The 27,052-nt window shown below is 41.8% G+C and overlaps 1 protein-coding gene across 1 annotated transcript; it reads left to right on the forward strand.

The window, feature by feature from the left end:
• Nucleotides 1-956: 956 nt before the first annotated feature.
• On the forward strand, nucleotides 957-25,273 carry LOC104037838 (trifunctional purine biosynthetic protein adenosine-3). Its single transcript, XM_009492031.1, has 21 exons — nucleotides 957-1,101; nucleotides 1,896-1,991; nucleotides 2,648-2,822; nucleotides 4,385-4,496; nucleotides 4,970-5,029; nucleotides 5,866-5,991; nucleotides 6,678-6,765; nucleotides 7,949-8,034; nucleotides 8,506-8,674; nucleotides 10,794-11,025; nucleotides 11,161-11,255; nucleotides 11,980-12,089; nucleotides 14,149-14,347; nucleotides 14,927-15,178; nucleotides 15,471-15,623; nucleotides 16,898-17,104; nucleotides 20,568-20,711; nucleotides 21,039-21,169; nucleotides 23,065-23,206; nucleotides 24,423-24,538; nucleotides 25,007-25,273. Exons 1-21 carry the CDS (start codon nucleotides 957-959, stop codon nucleotides 25,271-25,273), a joined length of 3,105 nt encoding a protein of 1,034 aa, XP_009490306.1.
• The last annotated feature ends 1,779 nt before the right edge of the window (nucleotides 25,274-27,052 follow it).

The following is a 27,052-nucleotide window of genomic DNA, read 5'->3' on the forward strand; positions in this document are numbered from 1 at the left end:
GAACAGCTTTTCTGAAATATTATACCTCAGTGTAACCATTTAGTTTCTGTTTGCCTTTGGAAGCTATGTAATGAACTCAGACCAATGGTTTTGATTTCTTGGGAAAAAACTGCTGACATGTTGCTTGCAAAGCTGTGTTTTATGGTATCTTTAATTTATTATCTGTTTCCTGGGTAAGGACTGGTTTATGCCATTAGCATCTTCCTTAAAGGTCATGTTTTGGGGTGTTTTTTCTTTCTGACATTTGTCCACATTCAGCACATACAGAAAAATTAAGTTTGCAGATGTGACCTACGTTGAGTATGATAATATTTCTGAAATAAATCAAAACTAATTTGCCTAGAAATATTATTGAGGAACTGTTTTAAATGTCAGTGTGCTAGTGAAATTAACAGTTGTTCCTTTATTGAGCATGCTGTTCTGCTGAAGTTGCCCTCTTAGCAATTGTCGAAGTATAAAATCTGTTCTGAAAAGTGTCTTTGCCATTTATTACTGAGGATATTTACACTCATAAAAGTTCCTAGATTGACCACAATGTTCAGTTTGAAATATATTTATCTGGTAAGTTACCCAGAGCATTTGTATGAAACTTTCTGTCCTGTTCTGTGTTGTTTTGCTAACGACTGCATGACACCTAGTCATGACAAGATTATTTCAGCCTGGATACTTAAGAGGAGAAATCTTGACTATACTGAAACAAGTGGAAAAAATTCCCAGTGATTTCATTGCTGTCAGTATTTAAACCAAATGTGAGCGATGCATCCATCCAGTGGCACTACTGGTACAGGTCACATTGTTCAGATGTCTTACAGATACCTTTCGAATATGAACTGGATTGATATTACTTACCAGTTATAAGTGAGAGATATAATTTATATATTTTTGCTTATTTGTACATGAGTTTGTGAAATAAATAGATAGCACTATGTATGATGATTCTGGGTTTGCACAGGTTAATGGCTGACCGGGTGCTTGTGATTGGCAGTGGAGGGAGAGAGCATGCGCTGGCCTGGAAGTTGGCCCAGTCTCCACATGTAAAACATGTGTTTGTTGCTCCAGGAAATGCAGGAACAGCTGACAATGGAAAAATTTCCAATTCAGGTAAAAAGGGGGAAAAATTAGAATATTGTGCCAAGTGATCAGTAATATGGGTGTTGGAACTGAAACAAAATGACCACATTTGTGTTGACTTGGTAGGAGATAACAATTATTCTTTTCTTTTACTGGTACCACAAATTATTTAAGGCACATACGTATTTTTTTCTGTATGTTTTGTTTCTGAATTTTAGAACCGCCTAGTAAAACATCACACTATATCTATTTTTAGCCTAGCTAAAGGTTTATAGGTTTATATGAGACTGTGTTTCTACACCTCATCTCCTTCCTCACACTGTTATGCTTGAATTCACTTACCAATTCAGCAAAATGTAACAGAGGAATGGAAGGCTCAAAGTTACTAACTTCTGGATAGAAACTTCTCTGGTGTCTACCCAGGCTGCTCAGCTAAATTTAGCTACATCATGCACTGCCATTGAGTAAATCTTTGCTCAGATGTTGAAACTGAGTTTCCTTATGAACTTACAGTTTTATTTTTTAAAGTTTTTATTCTGCTATGATAAGCAGCTTTTAAAAGTTTATATTGATTACATGTAGCAAACAAAATACATTTAATAAGTTAGCAGATGAGTATTAAAAACAGTAGTGCAAATTGGAAATGTTCACTGTACCTTCTGGACTCTGTTATTATTATATTGTTTGTTTTACTTTGCCTTTCATGGGCTGTTCCATTATTTTAATCATACTTCTTAGGGAGATGGAACAATGACATTCTTATTTCCCATCTCTTATTTAGGCTTTACAGTGGTAACTTAATTAAATTTCCTTTTCCTTTTCAGCTGTATTAGTGAGCAATCACACTATTGTTACCCAGTTCTGCAAAGATCATAACATTGGACTTGTGTTAGTTGGACAAGAAGCTCTTCTGGCAGCTGGTAAGGCTGAAATAAATTAACTTGACAGTAAAAATCAGCACATTGAATTCAGCTTTAAAATGACCTCTTTCCGATCTGAGGACACACACTGACTTAATTAGACTGAAGAGCAAGAAAATATGGATTATCTTGTAAATGTAAATTGTAGTCACTTAAAACGTTTGGCTTATCGCTGTATGCTGCTTTTTTTATGTTAGAAATCAGCAAGGGAAATCATTGAGAATCAAGAATCAGTAATGGCTGCAAGTACTCTTGTGTCTTCTGCTCTGCTTTCCTTTATATAAGAACTTTCTTGCAATAGTCCTAACATTGTTGCTGTATGCAACAGTACCCAGACCATCACGTGCATTTCTTGTCATGTGCAGTAAGATCTCCATGTCTTAAATAGTGAACAGAAGTACCAGACAGTCCTAACACAAGTTGTGGGGTGGTAACTGTGACAGTGCTTAGTAATGTAAAGAACTAAAGACCTCTTAAAACTAAATGACGGAATAGGTCATTGGATATGCAAAACCTTATTTTAAGGCTGAATTAGCTGTTTGAGACAAGGAAAAGTGTAACAGACTGACAGAATGGTTATGTGGTTTTCCTTTTGTCAGAATGACTTGATGTTTCCAAAGAGATGACTTGGTTCTTTTGCTATTTTTGATAATTAGGGATTGTTGATGACTTGAGGGCAGCAGGAGTTAGGTGTTTTGGACCATCTGCAAAAGCAGCCCAGCTGGCATCCAACACCAGTTTTGCCAAAGCCTTTCTGGATCGACATGGGATCCCAACAGCAAGATGGAAAGCCTTCACCAATCCCCAGGAAGCTTGTAGATTTATTATCAGGTAAATATTTTGATACTGGAAACTCCTCTGTCAGGTTATCTATGCATTTGGCCTTCACCCATGATAGTTACCTAGAATAGGTAACTTTTCAACTGTTGTTCTTCTCAAATACCTACTGAATGAATTAGTTTTGTAGTTAGAGACAGATGATGAAGGTGCAGGGAACTTGAACAGGTTGATTTTTCTGTTCTTCTGTTTCTTCTTCAGGATGCTAGTTAGCCATTTAAAAGACAAAAAATTGTGGCAGAGAGAAATATTTCAATAAATCTTTCTGTTAGGGTAAGAATAATTTCTACACAGGCAGATACCAGCAAAATGCTATCTGGGAGTGATTTGCGGGGGACTGGTCGAATACTCATAACTTAAGATTATTTCTTCAAGGCTAGACAGCATCTCTCTTACATGGAGAGAGAAATGTAACTACATATCTCTGCAATTGCTTTGAGCAGTAAGGCCTCTGAAGTCATTGGGGATCCTTTGGGAGAGTAACTTACCGCTGTGGCTATTTTGGTCCAGTCTCACAGCAGCTGCTGTGTTCAGCTACACTGGTCTGTGTCTGTGTGTCGGTTTCACGGACTTCTTGTCTTTGCTGTCACATGCTACATGTGGTATAATCTAGTGGAACTTTTTTTTTTAAATAAACACAACCTTTTTACTGACTTTGCTCTGTAACAGCATTTAGTCTGTATTACTGCCATGCAGAGAAACAGGCCAACAACTTGTATGTCTGTAAGCATGCGTAAGACTCAGGTCAGCACACTGAGATGGGGAGAAAGGGAGCTTTGTGTGAGCCTGTTTTGGCTGCTTGTATAATTCTAGGGCTGAGATTTATCTTAATATAAATCATAATATGAAAGGGAGGAATGAGATGTTGTTTCAGAAAACAGGCTAGTAGTGTGTAGAATCAGCTCTTCAAAAGGAACATTTTATTTGACTGTCCACAAGCCAGAGAGAGTTGAATGGATGAAGTGTAGTTAAAATACGTTAACATTATGCTGGCTTTGTTCTTTTTTTTCTACTAGATTTAGTTTGTGTTTAAGAGTAAGTGGAGCAATTCTGGGGATACAGTGTTAATACACAAGTTCTAACATATCCTTTACGTGCAAGACCTAACTCAGCCTTAACCTTACAACCCTAAAGAGAACTTCCATAGTGGTTTATAGGATTATGTACCGTAATCTGGTGTTATGAAACTATGAATCATCAATAAGTTCATCTTTCCAAACCTATGACAGGAATAAACCAGTAACCCATCTCAGGGAAAAGAGTAAGAAACTGCAAGGTGTTAAAGTTTGGTGACTTGTCCAAGGGTATACATTGAGTTGGTGTCAGAACCAACAACGGAATTCATGGATTTCTGGTTCACAGTTCTGTGCTGAGGGCTTTAAGAACCCATTCACCTCCCTGATAGGATGGGCTAGCAGGGAATGTGTTTTTCTGAAGTGTTACTCTTCAACCATTCAGAAAAGAAAGGAAAAATATGGGAGGCATTCAGCTTAAAAATGATAGTTTAACTGGATTCAGTAGGGATGCCTGAATCTCACTTTTGCTTTCATTTAAAGCACAGACTTCCCTGCACGAGTTGTACGGGCGAGGGGCCCTGCTGCTAGAAAAGAAGTCACTATTGCAGCCAGCAAAGAGGAAGCCTGCAGAGCTGTCCAAGAGATTATGCAGGTGGATAAATCTTTAATTAATCATTGGGAATCCAATTCTGCATGTTCTGTAGCCTGTGAGTTGGTGATTTTGGCCACAGGAAGCAACTATTTTCAGGAGAAACTTGCCCGTTTGACTACGGAATTTCTCTGGGTGTCATCCTCAAATTCCTCATGTTTGCCCCAGACAGTGGGCAGTGAGCAGGGCTCTGCAGAGTTTGTGACTGAACTCTCGTCCCAGCACTGAGTCCCACTGCCCTGCCCCTCCCAATGTTTTCATGTTTCATTGGCTCCCAAGGTCTGATAAGGTGCATTTCAATGTCTCTTCCTTATCTCCAAATGAGATTCTATTAGCTTTGCTCAACGTACCAGAATTCAAGCAAGCTGGTACTTTTCATATACATTGTTTTCTCTGTTAAAAGAAAATAAAGAGAGGGTTTAGCTAGTAGATGTCATGTTTGCTAACTGGAGAAATTTTTTTTTTTTTTTGTACAGGACAGAATGTTTGGAGAGATGGTTGTTATTGAAGAACTTCTTCAAGGGGAAGAACTTTCTGTATGTGATCGATGGTGTGGTTGTGTGCTTTTACTCTGGCATTATTGCTATGCTCTGTGCATAAACACACAAGTTTATTGTTTCAAATAGGTTTTTTTGTTTTATTTGCACTTACATAAAGAAATATGCAATCTAAGCAATCTGATGTCATACTAATCAATGTATGTTGTCAGTAGAATTTTCTTCTACATTAGCCATAAAATTGCAATTATGGTGATCTTTTTAGGTGGAAAATGATCTTTTTTTCCTAAGGTGACCTAAAACATGTTGTATGGACTTTGTCTTGGTAATTCTTGTTATATCAATTATCTTGTGCTAATATCTAGTGCCTATTTTAGCACTTTCCTTACCATGGATTACTACTCAGTGGCAGGATAAAACTTAAGCATGCATATTATATGCCATGTGAAAACTGAAAACGAGTTCGTTGTGCAAGGTTTGTCCTGCACTGAAGATACCTCACGCTCATTCAGGCTCCAGATCTGCAAACACACACTTAACTTGAAACATATGAATAACTGTCAAATCAATGAAGACTATTCACATGCCTTTAGGTAAGCATATGTCCACCTGACTGATAGGTCAAGATCTAATTCATCAGAAAGGAATTGTTTTGAGGGCCACCACTTCTCTTGATTATTTAAAAATGAGAAAGAAAACTCAATGAATCCTTCAGGTCAGCAGGCTTGCAGAAGAATAAGTGGATCCTATTGCTTTCTGTCTTTGATTCCTAAGTTTTCCTGGCAGAACTGAGCCTCAGCCTGCGACCAGCAGTGTTAACTTCCTTTAGGAGAGGACATTGTCACTGTTTCTGTGTTTTGTGTGTCTCTTAACAGTGCTTGTGCTTCACGGATGGTGTCACTGTTGCCTCAATGCCCCCAGCCCAGGCCCACAAACGATTATTGGATGGTGACCAGGGTCCAAACACTGGAGGGATGGGAGCCTATTGCCCGGTTCCTCAGGTATAGCAGTCCTCCTCCTCAGCCTGCAATAAGGCTGATCACATCTGTGGTTAACATATCTCCTTTAGGGCCCAATCTTGTTTCTATCACATAGGCCAGATTTCTTCTCAAATTGATTGACGCTTTGCTTGTGGAACTGCAATACAAGGCTCAAACTTTAGTAGTCATTCTTTAGGATTTAATGAGACAGTGTTCTGAGGAATGATCTCTCTTTTACCTTTTCCATTATTCCTAAACTTGGTGTTTCTCTGCTCCAGTTAGCTTCACTTGAAATGTCCCTGCAAAATTCCCCGCATGCCTGGACTCTTTGTGTCTTGAACATAACCTTGGTTTTCTTGTTGATTCTTAAAGCTGACTGTGTTGTTCTAAATATGCTGCTCAAGTACATTATTAGTGTGTTTTTCTCTAAGTGCAGAAACAATCTGTGTACAGCCCAGGTTGCCAGTGTCTCAAACCTCCTTAAAATTGGCTTTCTAAAGAAAGAACCAGACAAAAATTCTTGGAAGACAGAGGATCAGGGTATCTGTCCTTCAGGCAGCAGCACCCTGATGGAAAGAGTGTACTGGTTGGGGGTGGGAGAGCAGAAAACATAGCTGAGGCATTTACTTACCCCAGTCCTTCCAGGTTCTATGAGCTAGTCCAGCAAATGTCATCACTGTCTCAATCAGTTTGATGTTGATCGTCAGGTTCCAGAAGTTCTTCTAGAGAAAATCAATGATGCTATCCTTCAACATGTTGTTGATAATATGAGACAAGAAGGGAGAGCATATGTAGGTAAGTAAGCATTCAGCTGAAAAACAAGGTAAAGTCATATCAAGATTAGTTTCATTGTTAAGGATTGCTTTTGAATTCCCAATAATATTTGGTTTTTAAAAAAATGTTATTTTTTTGTGCAGTATTAAACCTCACTGGTTTGGCTTTTAGCTCTTCCTTTGGAGAGAAGAATTTTCATCTTTTCTCCATAAAACGTACTGTATTTTTATTAAATATTTTGTATTTAAACAGTTGCAACCAGACTTTCTGTAGTTCAAGGTATACTTAAGTACAGTTGTATTGTTCACTCCTATATACAGCAATGTAAGTTTTCTTAAGATCTTTGTCTTAAGGCTGTTTTGAAAAAGGAAGGTGATGCTTACAGCTGTCACTTAATGCCAATGGCTGCTTTTGGTACTGAAGACTGTCAAGATCACATACTTGTAAAGAGTTGGTTTCCAGTCTGCGATGTATTCTCTGCTATTTGGTAACTTTTTTACAAAGCTCAAATCTGCAGTAAGAATGTAGTGGGTGTTGGGCATTTTCAGGATGATGCTGGAAGACCTGATGCTTTGTGGGGTTTAAATTTTCACGCTTGTTATTCTCTAGGGGTTGGTTTTCTGATTCTACAATGAAAGGTCTGCTTTAGATCACCACATGCATATATGTGTGTTGAGTAGAAATCACAGCATGCCAACTTCAATAAGTGTTTGTATGTTCTTGTTTGTTAGTAACAGTAGTAAATTTTGGTTTGTTATTTTTGCCTGAAATATAGCGTTATACGTCTATATTTAAGCATAACAATAGCACACTTAATGGTAAGAAAATCGCAGTGTCTGCATAACGAATGAGGTTTTATGGGAACTGTTTTTTTCATCCTGTCAGTTCCTTCTGATTTCTAAACACCTGCAATTAGAGGGCTGTAGCAGAAGGCGGAACTCGGCTTTCTGATGCAGAGAGGTTGCTTGCCATTGTATTCGGTCTAAAATGTGATGCAGTGTTCCTCAGGTTGTTGCTAGCCACTTTGTCTGTTATTGTGGAATTACTATGACTTGTGTGTAACTGCTTGCAGAATCCCTGCTCCTAATTCCTTAGGGTTTGCAGAAATGCTTCCCACATTGCAAAATAACTGTGTTGCATTTAAAGGAGTTCTTGAAAAATAAACATTTAGATTCATTTGCTTGGCTGTGTTCTTTCTGTTCAGGTGTGCTGCAAACAGGTTTAATGCTTACCAAAGATGGTGTGAAAATTATAAACTTTAAATGTCAGTTTGGTGACCCTCAGTGCCAGGTGAGTGAAAGATACTGGAAACTTAAATATGCTTAGGGAAATGTACATGATATATTTGGATTTAGGTCTTCCTTCCCCTGAACATGCAGATCTGAGTGAGAGTGTTTAGACAATGTATGAGGTACCTTAAAATTTTTAGTCGTCAGCTTCTGTGAATTGTTAAAGAATTTCAGTTAAAGAGCTGTTGCTCAGATTTTATTTTTCTGGATAGAAACAGACTGGGGGGGGGGGGCTAAATTCGTGTTCCTTCTACATAATCTAACATCCCATGTTGTAAATTTCTGCCTGTTACAAAGAGATGCTGCAAATTAATGCTCACCTATAATTTGCAAATCTACTGGTGTAGGGAAATACAGTTTTTTCCATTTGGCAGGTACAGATTTTGCTCTATTAATTGAATTTTCCCCAAGTTGAATTTCAAAAAGTCAGCAAAATAAGAATTAACTTCTATTACTTGAAAATTTTCTGCAGGTAATTCTTCCATTGCTTAAAAACGATTTTTATGAAGTGATTCAAGCAACAATTGATGGCAAACTCTGCAGCTTCATGCCAGCCTGGTCAGAAAATAGTACAGCTGTGTGTGTGGTCATGGCAAGTCCAGGATACCCTGGAGACTATGACAAAGGCATGGAGGTAACAGGTAACTTCACTAGGTTGCTTACTTTTTAATTTTAGTCTAGTACTTCAGTAAGCTTACATTTACCTCTTCTCCCAGAGAGCTGTACTGCTTTCCTCCATCCTACCCCTCACACTCATCAGAATCTGCCTTCATCTGTCACTCCTTGCCCTTGTGGAAAGGGTAGCTGTTCAGTAAGATTGTTTAACTGGAATGCATGCCTGTCCAAAGTAGCACAGGGGCTAAATGATTAAAATTACATCATTCTATAAAGCTCTGTCTGTAGCTAGTTGCTAAGGTGACGGGGCGTTATGTCCTCCTGGAACAATTCTGTTGCGTCCATGTGGAGTGCTTCCACAAACTGTACTGAAAACATGGACCACAGTGTTGTCAGCACATGACTGCTTATTGCTAGTTTTGCTCCCTTGCCGGGAGGTCACTTTATCTTGGCTAATGCCTGACCAAGTGATAAGGGTGAGGCTTGAGGACCTGTGGCCTTTAAAATAGGAGTGGTTCATGCCTCCATCACCAGCTTGGCTCCTTCCCTTGTGTCAGCCAGCCAGGTCATTACTGTGTAATACTAATAAGGACCTCTTCTTCATGGGGCTCAAAGGGGTTTTGGGAAGTTGGGCACATGGGCTTTAGATCAATACTAATTTTCTGTGTTAAAATTCTTGTGGTTTAATATTAAGATTAAAAAAAAAAATCTTTAAAATCAGAGGGAACTGTTGCAGAACAATTTTCTTCCCCTTCAGCTACTGGTTTGCCAGTCCAACACTATGCCTTGTGTAAGCAATCCAGACAACTGATCTTCTATCAAGGCCACATTATTTTTGTCAGAACTCCAGGTACCCTACATCACCCACGGAGGAGGTCATGTTGTATCGTTTTTTCCCTTGTCAAGATTTCTGCTGTGGTGTTCTCCTTGCCCACCCTACACTTCCAGCTCACTCACTGTGTTTACTTTGTTTTGTCAGTGATATTCTGGGAAACTGCTTTTCTGTAACTGTAAAAATCCAAGCCACATAACTGAATGAATCCCTCTGCTAATGAGCTGCCTTTCATTAGTCAGACTCAGGAACTTAACTTTTTTCAAGTTGGTATTCATACCTCTAGGAGTGAGGTTGTACGACCGCCCTGCTTGTTAATGACAAAGACAGTCAAAACAATGAAATTCAATTCATTCTTTTGTTAATTACCCCAACCCCTGGAGTTGTGTGGGTTTTATTAGTTTGTTTCCTATTTTCCACATGGATCCCTGCATTTTAAAGGCTTTAATAAACATTTTATTCTGGAGTATTCACTAAAAACATGATGGGAAGGAGTTAGGTTTCCATTGCAGCAAGGCCAGCTGGGGCTCAGCTTCGACCTTGTCAGGGCAGTGCTGTGGCAACGTAACACACTGTACTTCCAGCAAGTATAAAGGTCCCTTTTACTTGTTTATAAAATCTGTCTAGCTGACAGCAAGGGGAAAACTGTTTTGTTTCACTTTTTCCAAGCGATGGCAGCAGTTCCTCCTCTTCCCTTATCTTCTCCTCAAAATATGAATCTAAAAAAACCCCTGAGCAATTTTGCTTTCCTCTAACAGGAAATACATGGAAACAAATTAAAAGAACAAAATATGTAATTTATTTTAGTTATTGGGTGGCCACCTGCAAGTGTTTGTAGAGAATTGGTTCCAGGTGTGGTAGGGAATTGTGTGGAGTGTGCACAGCAGAATAGCGAGGGGAGTGCTGAGGTAACATTAACATTAATGGTTTAATATCAGGGAGAGGAGTGAATCCAAGCGGTACACTGCTATGAATTGTGATTTCATACAGGAAAGCCCTGCACAAATTATTCACAATTACAATATTCAGCACAGTTTTGCCCTGGCACAGGCTAGTTGTATGTCCTGTTGTGGCTCCTGGATCCCTGTTTCTGTTCCTGTGTGATCTGTGTCCTTACTGGATGTCTCAGAAGGGAGTCTTAGGGCCGGTGGAGTGGGGTACCCTTCAGTGGTAATGCTGTTTCTTGGAAGAAAGGTCAGGTGAGAAGCTTTATTGTTGTTCTCCCTTGCCTGAAGAAAGGACTTCAATCTTCACTGCTTTGCCAACATAGTATGTGATTTAAAATACTCAGAGAGTTCCTTTTGCTTTTGTAGGGCTGCTGCAAGCCAAGGAGTTAGGGCTGGAGGTGTTCCATGCTGGCACAGCGCTGAAGGATGGCAGAGTGGTGACAAGTGGTGGCAGAGTCCTCTCCATTACTGCTGTTAAGGAGGACCTGATGAAAGCGCTGGGAGAAGCCAACAGGGGTGTAGCGGCCATACGTTTCAAGGGTGCCACTTACAGGAAGGACATTGGTCATCGGGGTATACGGCTTCTCAAACAGTCTCTGTAAGTAAGCAAAGGCACTAGCAGAAATAGATGCTAGTCCAAGGTTTTATATCTATTGTTCCCATTTGTGTGATGAATGATGGTCTGTGCAGAAAATGTCACTACTGCTGCTAGCATGTCCTTCACTCTCTGCAGGGGTCTAATATACAAAGAGAGATACGTGGAAGCTGTAACCGGTGATGTTTTGTTTCATCAGCCAGAAACATCAATTGTAAGTGGTACCAGAACAGGTAAGATTGGGAACAATCTTTGAATTTCCTCAGTATATTGAATGCAACAGAACTTTTTTTTCCACAGGAGGTAAGCAGTGCATTTTGGCATTGAAACTGAGCTTGAGCAACTGGGCTAAAGTCACCACAAAAAAAGAAAATTCTCATTTCTTTCTCATCACTCCTCTTTTGCTTAATTAACAATAGTTGGCTTAACACAATGATGATTGCACTTTTTCAAGGTTAGCCTAGTGAACAGAATAACTCCAGGATTAAGGGAATGGTTTTGTATGTCACTGGACAGAAATGATCCTACCAGCTGTATATATCAGTTCAACTGCCAAACAGTTATTAGGGTGTGGCTAACAATCACTGAACTTGTTATTTGCTCTTTAGACTCTTCTTTACTCCTAGCAGTGATCTACTGAGGAAAATTTCTTGTTGATTTTTTCCCCTTAGAAAAAAGTAGCTGCATAAAGAAAAAAGGCGAGCTGTTAACAGTTTGGTAAAATGTTTAACCTTTGCTATACACAATCCATAGGTCACAGATACAGGATAAGAAAGATCTATTTACAACACCATGAAATATGTGACTTTGGGGTCCATGCTTCATAAAGCTGTGCATGTTTCTGTCAGTGGACGCAGTGCTGTCTTCTCCAAGAAATCATAAGTACTTGCCTTGATGAGTGTTTTGGGTCTTTTTATTTCCCTTAAAAATGATCCTTGACATATTTGTACTTGGCAGGCAGTCATTCAGAAGTAGGAGGCTTTGCTGGTTTCTTTGACTTGAAAGCATCTGGTTATGATGATCCTATCTTGGTATCTCAATCTAAAGGCCTTGGACCTAAACTGCAGGTAACTTGCAACTCAACTGTAGCAAAGCTTGTGTTATCTCCCAAGGCTGTTTTAAATGCCACAGCCAGTTGCACCATCTGCACCCTTCTGAGCATTATAAATACATCTCAAGGCCACTGCAGTGGTCACTGAGCTTTGTAGATGATCTTTTGAGCAGGGCCTCTGCATATGTCATTGAGAATATGGAAGTTCTGGGTATTTTGTGATGAAATGATAATAAAATAAAACATTTAGCTGGGCACTTGAGGAACTAAGAACCAGAATTTCTACTATAAAATAGAGGATCCCTTGGCTTTGAGGAAGATCAGTTCAGAGAGGAACTGGTGCAGTGAAGTGCTGAAACGGTAACTGTCAGACTTAGCTTAATAAATTGTATGAGGAGAAGTAGCATGATTACTGCTGTTAGGGCACTGGGGGGGAGAAGGATGGAGGAGCTAAACATCAAAGAGGAAGAGAAGCCAATATATAAAGAATGCTAATTACACAGGAACACATAGGATAAGTTGAGCCAGGAATATATTTATAGATTGAATCAAAAGAAGGCTTTCAGCCATCAGAGGAGTGGAGGTCCGAAGCTGTCTTTCACTCATCAAGCACAGCAACTTAACTTGTTTCAAGTTGGTGTTTATGCCTTTAGTATTGGGATGATACGATGTGGCTTCCTGCAACAGCAGGAGACTGAACATAATAATCCAGAAGGTCTTTTGCAATTATATCCTTGGACACCTCTGAGCATGAAAAAGCGATTGGTGCTGGCTCTTGTGAGGCTTTGTTCCAACTGCTTGGCAGAGAGACATTCCCAACTGTGTTTACACAGACTGTTCCCAAGACTCTTCCTTGGCCAAAAAAAGTTGGCCAATGCCTATACGAATTGTTACTAGATCAGTGGGAGGGAGAGGTTATAATGCAACAAAGGACATGGGATGACTGGTTTCTATAGCACTTCTGAATCCACCAGCCAATGAAATGAAGCAGGCTTGTAATCCAAACTCAGATTTTGTTTAGGTGTGCATCTTTTACCATTTTGAAGCCAGTGATAGTATTTATCTGCATTTTTCCCTTGCCCATCTTTCTGTACTGAGCTTTTCTGTGCTGGTATAACTACGTTGGTAGAACTGTGTCAGTAGAAGGTAGTTACCTTGAAAATTTATCCATACATATGCAATTTTTGTCCTTTTTCAGACCCTGAAGTGGTAACTGACAGAGGTGAATTGCACTGTGTGAGCTTCTGCTCTGCATCTACATCAGCAGTTGGCACAAGTGGAACCGCTCTGGTGTATCCCTGACAGTGTAGAAACCTCTGCTTGTAATAAAGTAGTGTAAATGTCGCCACTTTATAGAAGCCATGGTGTCTGAATCAGGTTTCATTACTTGTAGGATGCAAACACCTTGATAACTTTTTTAAAATCAAATAGCAGCCTTCCTGAGGGAAATATTATTGCTTTGCGAAAGACCTGTTGTTCAAGGGAGCCTACACACCAGACCCACGTTGTTGTCTGTGACATGAGATAGCCGAGATTAAAAGACTCCTTGGGGAGGGTGGGAGTGAAGAATCTCATTCCCTGTGGACTTGGAGAAGAAGAAGAAAACTACTTAATAAATTGTTTCAGTTTTGCCGTGTAGCCCAGTGAAATTAGTAGGCAAAAGTAAAGCAGAACACACAAGTGATGTTTGAGCAACCCGATCTTAGTTTTGGAAATTGCTAGGAAGTTCTATACGTTGAATATCCTGGAAGTTTGTAATTGCTTTTAGACATCTCTTATTCTCGATTTGACATAATATTCCAAAAAGCAAACAAACAACCCAAAATGACAATTTCTGGGTAGCTGGAGCTAGAATTTGAATTAACGTTTCAATAAACAAAATAGATTTTTCTTTTCTCTGCAAGAAAATGAGCTGTTTTTTCTTGATTTAAATTAGATCATGTACCAGGTTATCTTCTGCATGTATGTTCTATTGTGATTCTTTTTAGGGAAAAGATTTCAGCTTATTTGACTGATTAATATCCGAGTTTTGCATATTTCTTGTCACCACTGCTGGTTCCCACCATGTTTTGCAGATTGCACAAGTATGTAAGAGACATGATACCATAGGTCAGGACCTGGTTGCCATGTGTGTCAATGCCATCCTGGCTCAAGGAGCAGAGCCTCTCTTCTTCCTCAATTATTTTGCCTATGGTAAACTTGATGTTGAAGTGACTGAAACAATCAAAGAAGGAATAGCTGAAGCTTGCAGAAATGCAGGATGCGCTTTCCTGGGTATGAACACTCCTCTCCTTTGAGATTTGAAGGTTCTGATGTTGAAACAATTACTGGTGAAATAGACTTTGTAGGCAGAGGCAGTATGTGGCATTGGAACAGTTGGTTTCTGTTTGGTGGAAAAAACAGTCAAGCATTTGGGCTTAAACTCTTCCTTTTCTCTAAAATGGGTGGCACAGAGGGATGATTTTTACTATTCATGCATTTGGATCCTGATTCTTGCTTATTTATCCTTGTACAAAGGAGAGCAAAACTGGCTGCCTCACATTCTTGAGGTGTTAATATGTTTTCATTCCCTCTCTGATATCCAGTCATAGCAGGGAGGTACCAGATAAGTAGCATGAAATGGAAAAAAAAAATCCTTCTTTCATTAACTTCATGAAGCTTTGTTCTGTTGAAGCCCTGAGGTGAGGTAAGAAACCAAGAAGGGTTTTTAAAATATATCTGAATGCGCTGCTTAGGCTTCATGTCTCTGCAGCTATCCTGGATACATTGCTTATTTTAGGAGATGCTATAGATTTAAAGTTAACAACAAAAAATGTTTACAGCTAGTGCTGACTGCTTTCTCTCCCCACTTAGGCAGGGAGATGGCTGAGGTGACTGGCATGTATTCTTCTGGAGAGTATGACCTGGCTGGCTTTGTGGTTGGTGCAGTGGAGCGAGGGCAGATGCTTCTGGGGCTGCAGAGAGCTGATGAGGAGGATGCCCTTATTGGACTGGCCTCTTCCGGGATTCATGGCCGTGGCTTTAGCATCATAAGGAAGATTCTCTTGATGTCCTCCTTACACTACTCCTCACCAGCACCTGGCAGTTGTGGTGACAAGACTCTAGGTACAATATCTTGCTTCTCAAAAACAAACCTGCAAATGAATTGTGTTGAGACATTTTCATAACTAGGTGCTGCTAAGGGTTGTTTACTTCAGGATGGGTTAGGGTTAATCAGTCTTTGGGGTAGGTATGTGAGCTTGTGTCCACAGTTTTGGAAGAGTGGGCCACCACTTCTTGCTACTTCCCAAGGTTGTCTACCACAAAGAGCAGAAGCAAACCTGTTCAGAGAAGCATTCCCACTAAACACCTAATGATCTTTTAAACAAATTGATTGAATTGACACTTTTGTTTGCAGGAGATGTATTGCTGACCCCAGCAAAAATGTACAGTCCATCTTTGCTGCCTGTCCTTCGCTCAGGGCACGTGAAGGCTTTTGCCTTCATTGCTGAGGAGGGATTGCTGGAAGGCATCTCCAGAATCCTGCCAGAACATGTCAGCGCTGTTCTAGGTAAATATCTAAGATGACTGTTTCTGTTTGACAAAATTTATATACAGCATGGACTTGACTTTTCAGCTTCAGTTGTGACCTGAAGTCAAGGCTTTTCCAAAGTGCCTACCAAAAACATTCCTATTTCAAGTAAGCATCAGCTGATGAGCACCACTGTCTCACTAGAGAAGGGAAATTTAAGGAGAGTTTGAAGGCAGATCATCTCTAGGAGAAAAGGGATTTGAGAAGATTGTGTGTTTGCAAGACACCTCTCCATACTAAACATTTTGACCAAACAGTGAAGCTTGTTGAGAGAACTAATTTGCATGATTTGCTCCACAGTATGTGTAAACACAAACATTTAAAGCAATTTTATGGTAGGTGGTAGCTTCCTCATAACAGATTAGCATTTGACATCTGTAAGTAAGGTAGAACTTTTTCTGTGTAAGCCAAAATTGGGCAAAGTATGCATAAATTCAAAATATTAAAGAAAACCATATTCATGTGAGTCCAGAAATATTGTGGGGATGGGGAGGAGGGGAGGAAGATGTCTGTATTTCTCTAGAATGAAATCATAAAGGAAAGAAATAAACCCAGCTTACTAATGTGGTGCCCAACTTGCTTGCCAGTGCTTGGAACCACAGACAACATAACAAGCCCAGGGGATTGTTAGTTTTCTAAAGTGAAGTTGAGATGGCAAGTCTGCACCATCAAGCTTTCCAGAGACAGCCTAAGGCCATGCCTGCATGAGTAGGGTCACTGTGAAAGCCTGTCCATGCTTCCCATCCATGTGTCTGTCCATGCTTCCCATCCATGTGTAGACCTCTCAGCCCTGTTCCAGTCTGCCCATCAACACACCTAAGTATACACTCTTATACTAATTATTGATTCTTTGAAACAGAAAGCCAGGATCTGATTAAGTAGTCGAAAAAAGCCGGAAGATAATTTGTCCCACAGCTCCTTTATCTCTTACGGAAGAGATGTAAGTCATCTGTAGCTTTGTCCTTCTGGCTGATGAGAGATGAATACATTTTAATTCACCATCATTTCTTACATGTTCTTGTTAGAAAGTCTAGAGAAGATTTGGCTCTCACAAATTATGACTAGAAACCTCTAGCTAAGCAGCAGCTGTAAACTTGACTGGAAGTTGGGCCAGTGTCCTCCTTGGACAGTATTCTTAAAATGGCAAGAATTAGTCTCTGTCAGCTCTTGTAATATAACACTGTCATTGCGTATAATAAAAGATGGGTACCAAACATTTGTGCTGACCATATACAAATTTTAATCGTTTTCAGATGCTCTAAGTTGGAAGATTCCTGAAATCTTTTGCTGGTTTTACAAAGAAGGAAACCTCTCTGAGGAGGAGATGGCTCAGGCATTTAATTGTGGGATCAGTGCAGTCTTGGTTGTGCAGAAGGACCTGGCTCAGCATGTTCTCAAGGACATACAGAGACATGAGGAAGCTTGGCTGATTGGGAAGGTTGTTGCCCCTTGTCACACAGGTTAGCAGGTGTCCTAATGGGAAATGAAGAGACTCACAAAAATTAGAGTATGATTTGATTCAGAGTGTAACAGACTCATCTGTCTCTCTTCAGAGGGGTTTCCACTTTAGGATGTGCTGTTTAATTTTTAAGTTGACACAGGGTAAGTTATTTTAGAATGTGATTCTGTAAAGGGCTGAGCATCTCCTGGGACGTACCAGTTATCTGCAGTTCTGTAGGCACTGAGGAGACTCCTTACTGCAAAGTTTGTGTAGTTCATATCTTTTTTCTGTTATTTCACTAGGCTGGGGGCCACTTGACACCTTCACATATAGATTTCATTACTAAATACAGTGAGAAGTGAATGACTTGTTTTCAGAGTGACAGTACTTGAATAGTGTCTTACCTAGGTACCTGCTTGAGACTCAAGTAAATCCGTCTGATGACTATCTTCAAGTACTCAAACACTATTTAGTTGATTATAATTTACCACAGTCATGGTAATCAGCCCACCCCCTTTCCAACCCCTTCCCAACTCACATGGATCCTGTGTGAAGATTGAGGATAGGCCACAGCTGTGTACAGTCATATAGAATTATAGAATAATTTGGGTTGGAAGGGACCTTTAAAGGTCATCTAGCCCAACCCCCCTGCAATGAGCAGGGGCATCTTCAACTAGATCAGGCTGCTCAGAGCCCTGTCCAACCTGACCTTGAATGTTTCCAGGGATGGGGCAACTACCACCTCTCTGGGCAAGCTGTTCCAGTGTTTCACCACCCTCATTGTAAAAAATTTCTTCCTTATATCTAGTCTAAATTGACCCTCTTTTAGTTTAAAACCATTACCCCTTGTCCTATCGCAACAGGCCCTGCTAAAAAGTTTGTCCCCATCTTTCCTATAGGCCCCCTTTAAGTACTGAAAGGCTGCAATAAGGTCTCCCTGGAGGCTTCTCTTCTCCAGGCTGAATAACCCCAACTCTCTCAGCCTTTCTTCCTAGGGGAGGTGTTCCGTCCCTTTGACCATTTTTGTGGCCCTCCTCTGGACCCACTCCAACAGGTCCATGTCTTTCCTGTGCTGAGGGTTCCAGAGCTGGACATAGTACCCCAGGTGGAGTAGAGTGGCAGAATCACTTCCCTCAAACTGCTGACCACACTTCTTTTGATGCAGCCCAGGATATGGTTGGCTTTCTGGGTTGCGAGCACACGTTGCCGGCTATGTCCAGCTTTTCATCCACCAGTACCCCCAAGTCCGTCTCCACAGGGCTGCTCTCAATCCCTTCATCTCCCAGCCTGTATTGATACCAGGGGTTACCCTGACCCAGGTGCAGGACCCTGCACTTGGGCTTGTTGAACCTCATGAGGTTCACACAGGGCCACTTCTTCCAGCTTGTCCAGGTCCCTTTGGATGGCATCCCATCCCTCAGGTGTGTCAACTGCACCACTCAGCTTGGTGTTGTCTGCAAACTTGCTGAGGGTGCACTCAATCCCACTGTCTGTGTCATTGATGAAGATATTAGAGAGTACTGGTCCTAATACGGACCCCTGAGGGACACCACTTGTCACTGATCTGCATCTGGGCATTGAGTCATTGACCACTACCTTCTGGATGCGACCATCCAACCAATTCCTTGTCCATCGAACAGTCCACACATCAAGTCCATATCTCCAATTTAAGGAGAAGGACGTTGTGGCGACCATGTCAAAGGCCTTACAGAAGTCCAGACAGATGACATCCACAGCTCTTCCCTTGTCCACTGATGCAGTCACTCCATCATAGAAGGCCATTACGTTGGTCAGGCAGGACTTGCCCTTGGTGAAGCCATGCTGGCTGTCTCAAATCACCTCCCTGTCCTCCATGTGCCTTAGCATAGTTTCTAGGAGGATCTGTTCCATCATCTTCCCAGGCACAGAGGTGAGGCTGACAGGTCATTAGTTCCCAGGGTCCTCCTTTCTATCCTTTTTAAAAATGGGTGCAGTGTTTCCCTTTTTCCAGTCAGCAGGGACTTCACCTGACTGCCATGACTTTTCAAATATCATGGAGAGTGGCTTGGCAACTACATCAGCCAGTCCCCTCAGGACTCAGATACATGTCGTCAAGGTCCCACAGACTTATGTGTATTCAGGTTCCTCAGGTGGTCATGAACCTGATGTTCCCTTACAGTGGGAGGGACTTTGCACCCCCAGTCCCTGTCTTGCAGTCCATCCACTTCAGAGGTGTGGGAGGAGAGGTTGCCAGTGAAGACTGAGGCAAAGAAGTTGTTGAGTACCTCAGCCTTCTCCTCGTGAGTTGTTACCAGTTTGCCAGTCTTGCTCATCACAGGGGGTACACTTTCTTTGAGTTTGCTTTTCTGGCTGACATACCAGTAGAAGCCCTTCTTATTATCCTTTGCATCCCTTGCCAAGTTCAGCTCCATCCGCGCCTTGACCTTCCTGACCCCATACCTACACAACCAGGCAGCATCCCTATACTCTTCCCAGGATACCTGTCCCTGCTTCCACTGCCTGTGTCGTTCCTTCTTGCCCTTTAGTTTGACCAGCAGGTCTCGACTCATCCATGCCAGTCTCTTCCCTTCCTTGCCTGATTTCTTACACCTGAGGATTGAGAGCTCTTGTGCTCCATGGAAAGCATCCTTAAAGATCTGCCAGCTCTGTTCTGCTCCCTTGCCACTGAGGGCAGTGTCGCAGGGCTCCTATTGACTAACTTCTTGCACAGCTGGAATTTTGCTTTCCTAAAATTCAGGGTCCTGACTTTACTCTTTGCCTGACCCATATTCCTCAGGACTGTCAGCTCCACCAGTGCATGATCACTGCAGCCCAGGCTGCTTCCAATCTTGACGTCACCAATTAGCTCACTTGCGCTGGTGTCCAACAGGTCCAGTATTGCATCCCCTCTGGTAGGGCTGCCTATTACCTGGCTTAAGAACTTATCCTCAGTGCATTCCAGGAGTCTCCTGGATTGCCTGCAGCTCTCCGTGCTACCTTTCCAGCAGCTGTCGGGGTGATGTTATGTGTGATTATACTATATGTGATACTAAGTCTTCATTCTGGTACGTCCATTGTTTGACATACAGCAAAACATGAGCCAAAATCCCTCTGGAAGCCAAACAGCTTGGGGAGCAGTTTGGGCAGCCAAAATGCAACCTCAGCTCTGTCAACATCATCTTTAGTTTAATTTTGCAACATGAGAGAAAGAGGAAGACAGGTATAAAAGATGGGGATAATCTTTGAAAAGACTATGCTATACCTAGGCCTTTGGAGACAGTTCTGCAAGCGAGTAACACAAAAGAGATCAGCACACCTAGCATGAGTTGGTTTGCTCAAGTAATGTATGTTTTTGTCATTCAGTTAGTGCTAGCATAAATTAATTGCTGATAGGTTTTTCTCTTAATTGAAACTTATGATTAGTAAACTATACAAAGTAAATTTACATGGGAAAGTAAAATCTAAGGTATTTTACTTTTAACTTTTTCCTCACATATTTGGAGGAGGTTCTCACATCAAAGTCGAGAATCTTCTTGAAGCTCTGCAGCTGAGCAGCACCCAGCATCTACTGAATAACACTGTTACTGAGAGTCAACACCAACCCAGGAAGAACAAAGTTAAAGTGGCTGTTCTTGTCTCTGGAACAGGTGAGCTTTCATTTATCATCACACAGAGAAATGTCCTTACCCAGGAGAGGCTGAATGCAGCCCTGATACAAATGCATCCACCTTGCCTTTTTTTCAGTGGAGACTATGGAGCCTTCTAAAACCAAGGTTACATTTTGACTGGAAGTCAAGGAGGTGTGTTGTACTGCTTAAGAAATGAGCTTTATTAGTGCACAAATTCCTTAGTCCTCTTCTATTTGTGCAGTTGTTGAAAACAAGATTTTTGTCAGATAAACATGACTGAGAGCCAATTCTCAGTGACATAGATGCTCATCTATTTCATGAATATTTGCTCTCTCTTCATTTGAGGCACAAACCTCGCTGCACTCATCAGTTATGCAAAAGAGCCAGGCAGTTGTGCTCAAGTTGTCCTTGTCATCTCCAACAAGTCTGGTGTGGAAGAACTACGAAATGCAGCCCGGGCTGGAATTCCCACCAGGGTAAAGACTCTGTTTCCTTTCTTTTTTATCACCATCTCACAGCTACTGAATCTGTAGGTCTTTATGAAATGCTTGGTAAGCATTCATGTTTCACTTTTCTTTAAAACTTTTATGTGGATAAATGGACGTAGCACAAAGCTGTCAAAGTTATCAGTAGAGGCAGAGCTGAAAGCTGTATGGACAGTGCTCACTGGAGGCTGTGAGTGTCTTTCCCATCTCTTCAGTGAGTGCTACAGTCCAGAGTTAGGAAGGGACTTAAAATTGCAAGTGCTTTGATGATTTGAGTCTGAGACTGTAGCCCATGCAGCTTCAAGCTTTAACTGAAATCAGTAAGACTTCAGGCTCTGTGAAACACATAGGATCGTAGAATCATTTAGGTTGGAAAAGACACTTAAGATCATTGAGCCCAACTGTAAACCTAACCCTCCAAGTCCACCACTAAACCATGTCCCTAAGCACCACATCTACACGTCTTTTAAATACCTCCAGGGATGGTGACTCAACCACTTCCCTGTGCAGCCTGCTCCAGTGCTTGACAACCCTTTTGGTGGAGAAATATTTCTTAATATCCGATCTAAACCTCCCCTGGCGCAACTTGAGGCCGTTTCCTCTTGTCTTATTGCTTTTTACTTGGCAGAAGAGATGGACACCCACCTCGCTACAGCCTCCTTTTGGGTAGTTGTAGAGAGCAATAAGGTCTCCCCTCAGCCTCCTTTTCTCCAGGCTAAACAACCCCAGTTCCCTCAGCCGCTCCTCATAAGACCTGTGCTCCAGACCCTTCACCAGCTTCATCACTCTTCTTCGGACGGGCTCCAGCACTGACATAAACATGTTGTCCCCTTGGCTCATTCTTCAGTCACTTCCAGCGGCACTATACAAGTCTCTTCTACCTGTGATCAGTAGAGTAGCACTGTGTTATGGAAACTTTCATTGGTTTGTTTCATAAAAAAAAAAATATATAGAAAGAGAGTAACATCATGTCATCGTATTTGTCAAAGTATAAAACATGGCATTTGAAAACATTCAACAACTTGGGATTCCAAATGCAGACCACCAGGAACTCTTCCTTCTAACATTTAATGATTTTGAGCAGTAACCATGTTTGTACAGCCACACACAGATAAGAATAAATACTGTTAGAGGGTCTCCATGCATTAAAAAGTCTTCAGCAGGCTTCTTCAACAGCTGAGTTGGATTCATGTTACTTTTTTTCTGGCAGTATAAAGGCTCATCTCTGGGGAAAAAAGTTATGTCAAAATTAATTCACATTTTCATAGGCAAGAGCATGACAGCTTTGCTAGCCCCTTATTTGAATGTCTTCATGCACAGAGTCAGGATTCAACACTTACCTTGGGAAGTGGAGCTGAGAGGTGCGGTAGAAATAGAAAGAGACTTGACTCCTCCCCTTACACAGAATGTCTGGCCAGTTTGTTCTCTTTTTAAATAAGTTCATGATTTTCAGTAGGCAACTGTAGACTAACTGGTGGTGATGTTGTCAGTGAGTCATTACGATTTTACTTTAGTTTGGCTAGACATTCTGGAGTAAGAGGTCAGTATCTTCTGATCTGTTCCCTCTTATTTCGCTCTACACCACATTACCCACGTTTCTCTTTTCACAGTTGGCTTCTCTTTGTGCAGATTTTCTACACATCCTAGAAAGTATCCTGTGTGAAACAGCCAGCGTTAACTAGCAAGTGATTGGGGTGTTCCCAGGAATGTTTGTATGAATGTGAAAAATCACAAATATCCTGAGTAATATACAAACTTATAACTTTTAAATCCTCAAATGTCCTGGAATGAATCCATTTTGCTTTCTCTTTGTTGCCGAAGTAGCTGCTCTCATTCACACAAAGTTATTTCCTTGATACAGCTTTTGATCTGTTTTAATGTTTTAGGTGATTGATCATAAGTTATATGGGAGTCGCTCTGAATTTGACAGCACGATTGACCGAGTTCTTGAAGAATTTGCAGTTGAACTAATATGTCTTTCAGGATTTATGAGAATTTTGTCCAGTCCTTTTCTCAGAAAATGGAAAGGTAAGAAATTGTAGCTGTAAAAGAGAATTTAAAATATGGATGCTTGGTCTCACCAGAATTACACAGTCATAGTTCTTCGTCTTTTGCTTCAATTTCCCACAGCTTTGCTGACACTGAGAATTGCATGTAAATCAGTGGGGTTGCCCTATGCTTCCGTTCATTCCGGCCAGTGGGACTGCGCTGGGATTCTGACTGTGCATTGGCAGAGAAATGCCTTGTGCTGGCCTAATGAGTAACAGAGGGGCAAAATCAGGGTCACGGCGTTGGTCTGTCTGCCTTCCTGCTGGGAAGGAGAAATGCCTGCAGAGCAGGCAGGAGTTTGGTTCTGTCTGCAGTAGGGGATAGGTAGCATAACTGTGTCATTTCTCAAGGAGCTGTGCTGGGGAGTTGTGCTGAACTTACTCCTTGCAGCTGTTACTCAGAAAAAAATGGGAGGGAGACTGATTTCTCAATGCCTCTCCCTCCTGTGCTGCCCTGAGGGCTGCACAGCATAGCAGTCCTCTGTGCTGTGTGCTGGAAATACAGCCACTGCAGACCCCTGAGTGAGTGTGGCTCTGCTGTGGGGCAGAGCTTTCTTTAGACGTGCTCCAGGCCAGCGGAGGGGGGAATGTACACTCCTTTCCTGTTGGCTCTGGGTGCCAAGTGCCAGCTCCTGAGGCCTGGCTCAGAAGTTACTCACTCACTATGCGGATTGCACTGGGACAGGCTCCGTTGGGAATGATGTTTCCTATGAAAATCACTTCCATCTGTGCAGTGGCTCTGCCTCAGGCTGCAGCGTGAAGCCCGCTTCCAAGCCCCTCATCTGCAGCATGAAGGCTGGTTACCTGGGAGGGGAGAGACTTATGACTCCGTCTGCCCATCCACAGACGCAAAAGCAAATGACGTCCTTGGCCTTAACTGAAATGTGCTTGCCTAGCTACTGCCAAAGCCTGCACACCATCACCTGTGTTCCTGGAAGAGCGGTATTTCCTCAGATCAGAGCAGCGCTTCCTCACATTTCCTTAGAGATTGTAACACCATGTATATGTTTTGCTTTTTAACCTGAATCTGAACATGCCCCGTTATGTTCTGACTGCGGTTGAGACCATTTAAACTCCTGAGTGGTGCTCAATGCTGTTCTTTTGAACTGATGATCACATCTCACTTTTATTTTTAAAGGAAATTAATTTCAAATGGACTTTTTTTTCTTTTTTCCCCCTCTCACACTGATGCCCAGGGAAAATTTTAAATGCTTCCCCATCACTTTTCCCACCAATCAAAGATGGAAATGCCCATCTGCAAGCCCTGCAAAGTGGATTCAAAGTCACAGGCTGCACCGTGCATTTTGTCCTGGTAAGTGTCCTCTTGCCTAACATTGAGTAAGTTATGAAAAGGAATTGGCTTTTTTCTTTTCTTTCTGAAGGCAGAAACAGGAAGAGGTAACAGGAATGTGTGGAAATCTTGGGATTGTTACCAGTAAAAACAGGAAGATGTGCGGGTTATGTTGCATTTGTGGTTTCTTGAGGTCCTGTCTTCTTCCTTCATTTTGTTTTTTTCTTCAGATTCTCCTACCCTCAGCAAACTGTCCTCTGAATCTTCTAGCCCATGTCCTTCTCCCCGCTGTACCCCCTAATGTAATGTAGGTACCCCTAATGGAGGTCGTAAGCCTCCCCGGATATACTTTCAGCCTCCTGCACACAACTACAGATGTGCTCGACGAGATCTCTCATGAGACTTGCTCTGCCCCGTCCGCATTGTCCGTAACCTTCCTGAGACTGTTAACCAGCCTCTTCTGAAAGACTGCCAATATCCCCATTTTAGGAGGAATCTAGTCCGAAAGCAGTGATCCACCAGGAGCCGGTATCTGTGAAGGCAGACGACACGGAGGAGACACTGTCAGAAAGGGTTAAAGAAGCCGAGTGCCGGGCTTTTCCCATCGCCCTGCAGCTGGTGGCCAGCGGAGCAGTGCAGTTAGGAGCCGATGGTAAAACCTACTGGAAACAAGAGAGCCAAAGTCTCTGTCTTCAAAAGGAGACGAGCACGTCCTCTCTCATGGCTCTGGAGCCTCAAGAAACCAATGTGGTGTAGCCAGGTTAACGAGCGGCTCGCTCTGCTCATCTTTCCCTCCTCCCTTCTCCTCCCTGCCCTTGATGTCCTTCTCTTTGACTGCAGGCATATCGGTGTCACAGGTTTCCATTCTGAGCTGTGATCCTTTTCCCTCAGCTTGCAGCTTTAGTTACACTCCTTTTGCAAAACTGGCGGTGGAAGCCAAGCTATCGTTTCAGATTTTAAATTTCTTTGTTCTGTTTTTTCATCTGTGCAGGAGATACTCTGTTACAAATCAAAGAGGGGGCTTAAGCTGTGAAAATGGTGTAGTGTTTCAGAGGGAAATTCATTCTCCTGAGGGATCAATTTTTGTTGGCTGCATCATGTTGCAGAGCACCAAGAGCTTCACAAAGCAACCGCAAACACAAACCATGCTGCTGCAAGAGGGTGACTAGCTACTGTTGGATGGGAGAGGCCAGACATGTTGGGGCAGAGCAGAAGTGAGGCCCAGCCTGGCATGGTGCGGATTTGGGGGTGAACAAGCATTAGGGAAGAATGCATAGTTCTGTGGGAAGAGGTGGGAGCCTACAAGGACCTTGTCCTCGTGAGCCCCACCACCGTGGGAGCTCCTCAGGGCACAGAGGAGAGAAGGGCGTGTAAACACATGCACCGGCATGGGAGCCAGAGTCTAGTGAACTGCCAAGCAGAAGATCCAAAGGCCAAAAAAGCAGGGAACCTTTAGAAGGCAAACCAAAATGAAACAAACTCCCCTTCACAGATTATTTGTCAAGATGATGTAATAGTGGATACTGAATATACATCTAGACACTTTCCCCTGCTCCTTGAAAGGGAGTGGCGCACCGGCATTCCCAGAATTTCATGTTAAAATATTTGGATCTTGAGGGATGAAAATTCGATTAGAGGGACTAGGAACACCAGATATCAGGCATTTTTCTTCCTTCATCCTTGAAATCAGCAGAACAAGACGTCCTCAGCTTAACTTGCAGTAGCAAGAAAATCTCAGTTTTCTTCGTTGCCTGAATGATTGGCTTCGTCTAGAGAGTCGCTGCTGTTAAACAAAACCTTTTTTTCTGTGGAAGTTTATTTTATATCTGCCAGAATAATGACTTGCATGCAAGTTAACAAATCAGAGGAAGAAAGCTGGCTAAGCAGCTACTTGAAGAAACTAACAAAGAAGTACCCAGAGCTGAATTTTCCAGAGGAGGGATCACTAACAGCTATTAGATGCAGTGGAAAAAAAAAAAAAAAATTGTTTTGATGTTGCATGTACTGTACTAGTAAGACATACTGTATATCTCGCTCTTGGGCTGTATCAGGCTGTTTGAGAGCATGAGTCAGCTCCAGTTAAAAAGTCTAAATTTTTCCTTCTTTTTTTTTAATGTGTAGCTAGTGGTGTTTCAGCAGTTAGGAAGGGGAGAAAAAATTCAGTTCCCTCCTGTAAGCTCTGCCATTTATGTACCGAAATCTGTATTTGTCTCTTGCACCCCAACGACTGGAGCAAGGAACATGTATTTTTCATGATCTGGGAGAACTAGGAAGAACTGTAACAAGGCAAGCTTAACAAATGTTTGGTATATCTAGATAATTTTTATGATAAACACATTGCTTAGTTTGCTTTCGGTCTGTTGTAACTGTGTAGTAACTTCATGTTTTATGTTGTTTGAAATGCATAGCACGCATGACTGAATGTTTCCGACCTAACAAATAAAATGTTAAAAGAGAATAAGGTGCTAGTTACTGTGCTCTGATGGGTCTCCAGACTATCACCATGGTATCGAACAACTCTCTTGAATTGTGTTC

This window comes from Pelecanus crispus, chromosome 1, assembly GCF_030463565.1.
Source record: "Pelecanus crispus isolate bPelCri1 chromosome 1, bPelCri1.pri, whole genome shotgun sequence".
Taxonomy (NCBI): Eukaryota; Metazoa; Chordata; class Aves; order Pelecaniformes; family Pelecanidae; genus Pelecanus; species Pelecanus crispus.

What these genes read in the sequence shown, in the direction of transcription:
- LOC104037838 (XM_009492031.1), top strand. Translation starts at nt 957, where the DNA reads ATGGCTGACCGGGTGCTTGTGATTGGCAGTGGAGGGAGAGAGCATGCG. An exon ending in CCTATTGCCCGGTTCCTCAG is followed by an intron (nt 5,992 to 6,677) that starts GTATAGCAGTCC and finishes GTTGATCGTCAG; the next exon opens with GTTCCAGAAGTTCTTCTAGA. An exon ending in GCACCGTGCATTTTGTCCTG is followed by an intron (nt 24,539 to 25,006) that starts GTAAGTGTCCTC and finishes TCCCCATTTTAG; the next exon opens with GAGGAATCTAGTCCGAAAGC.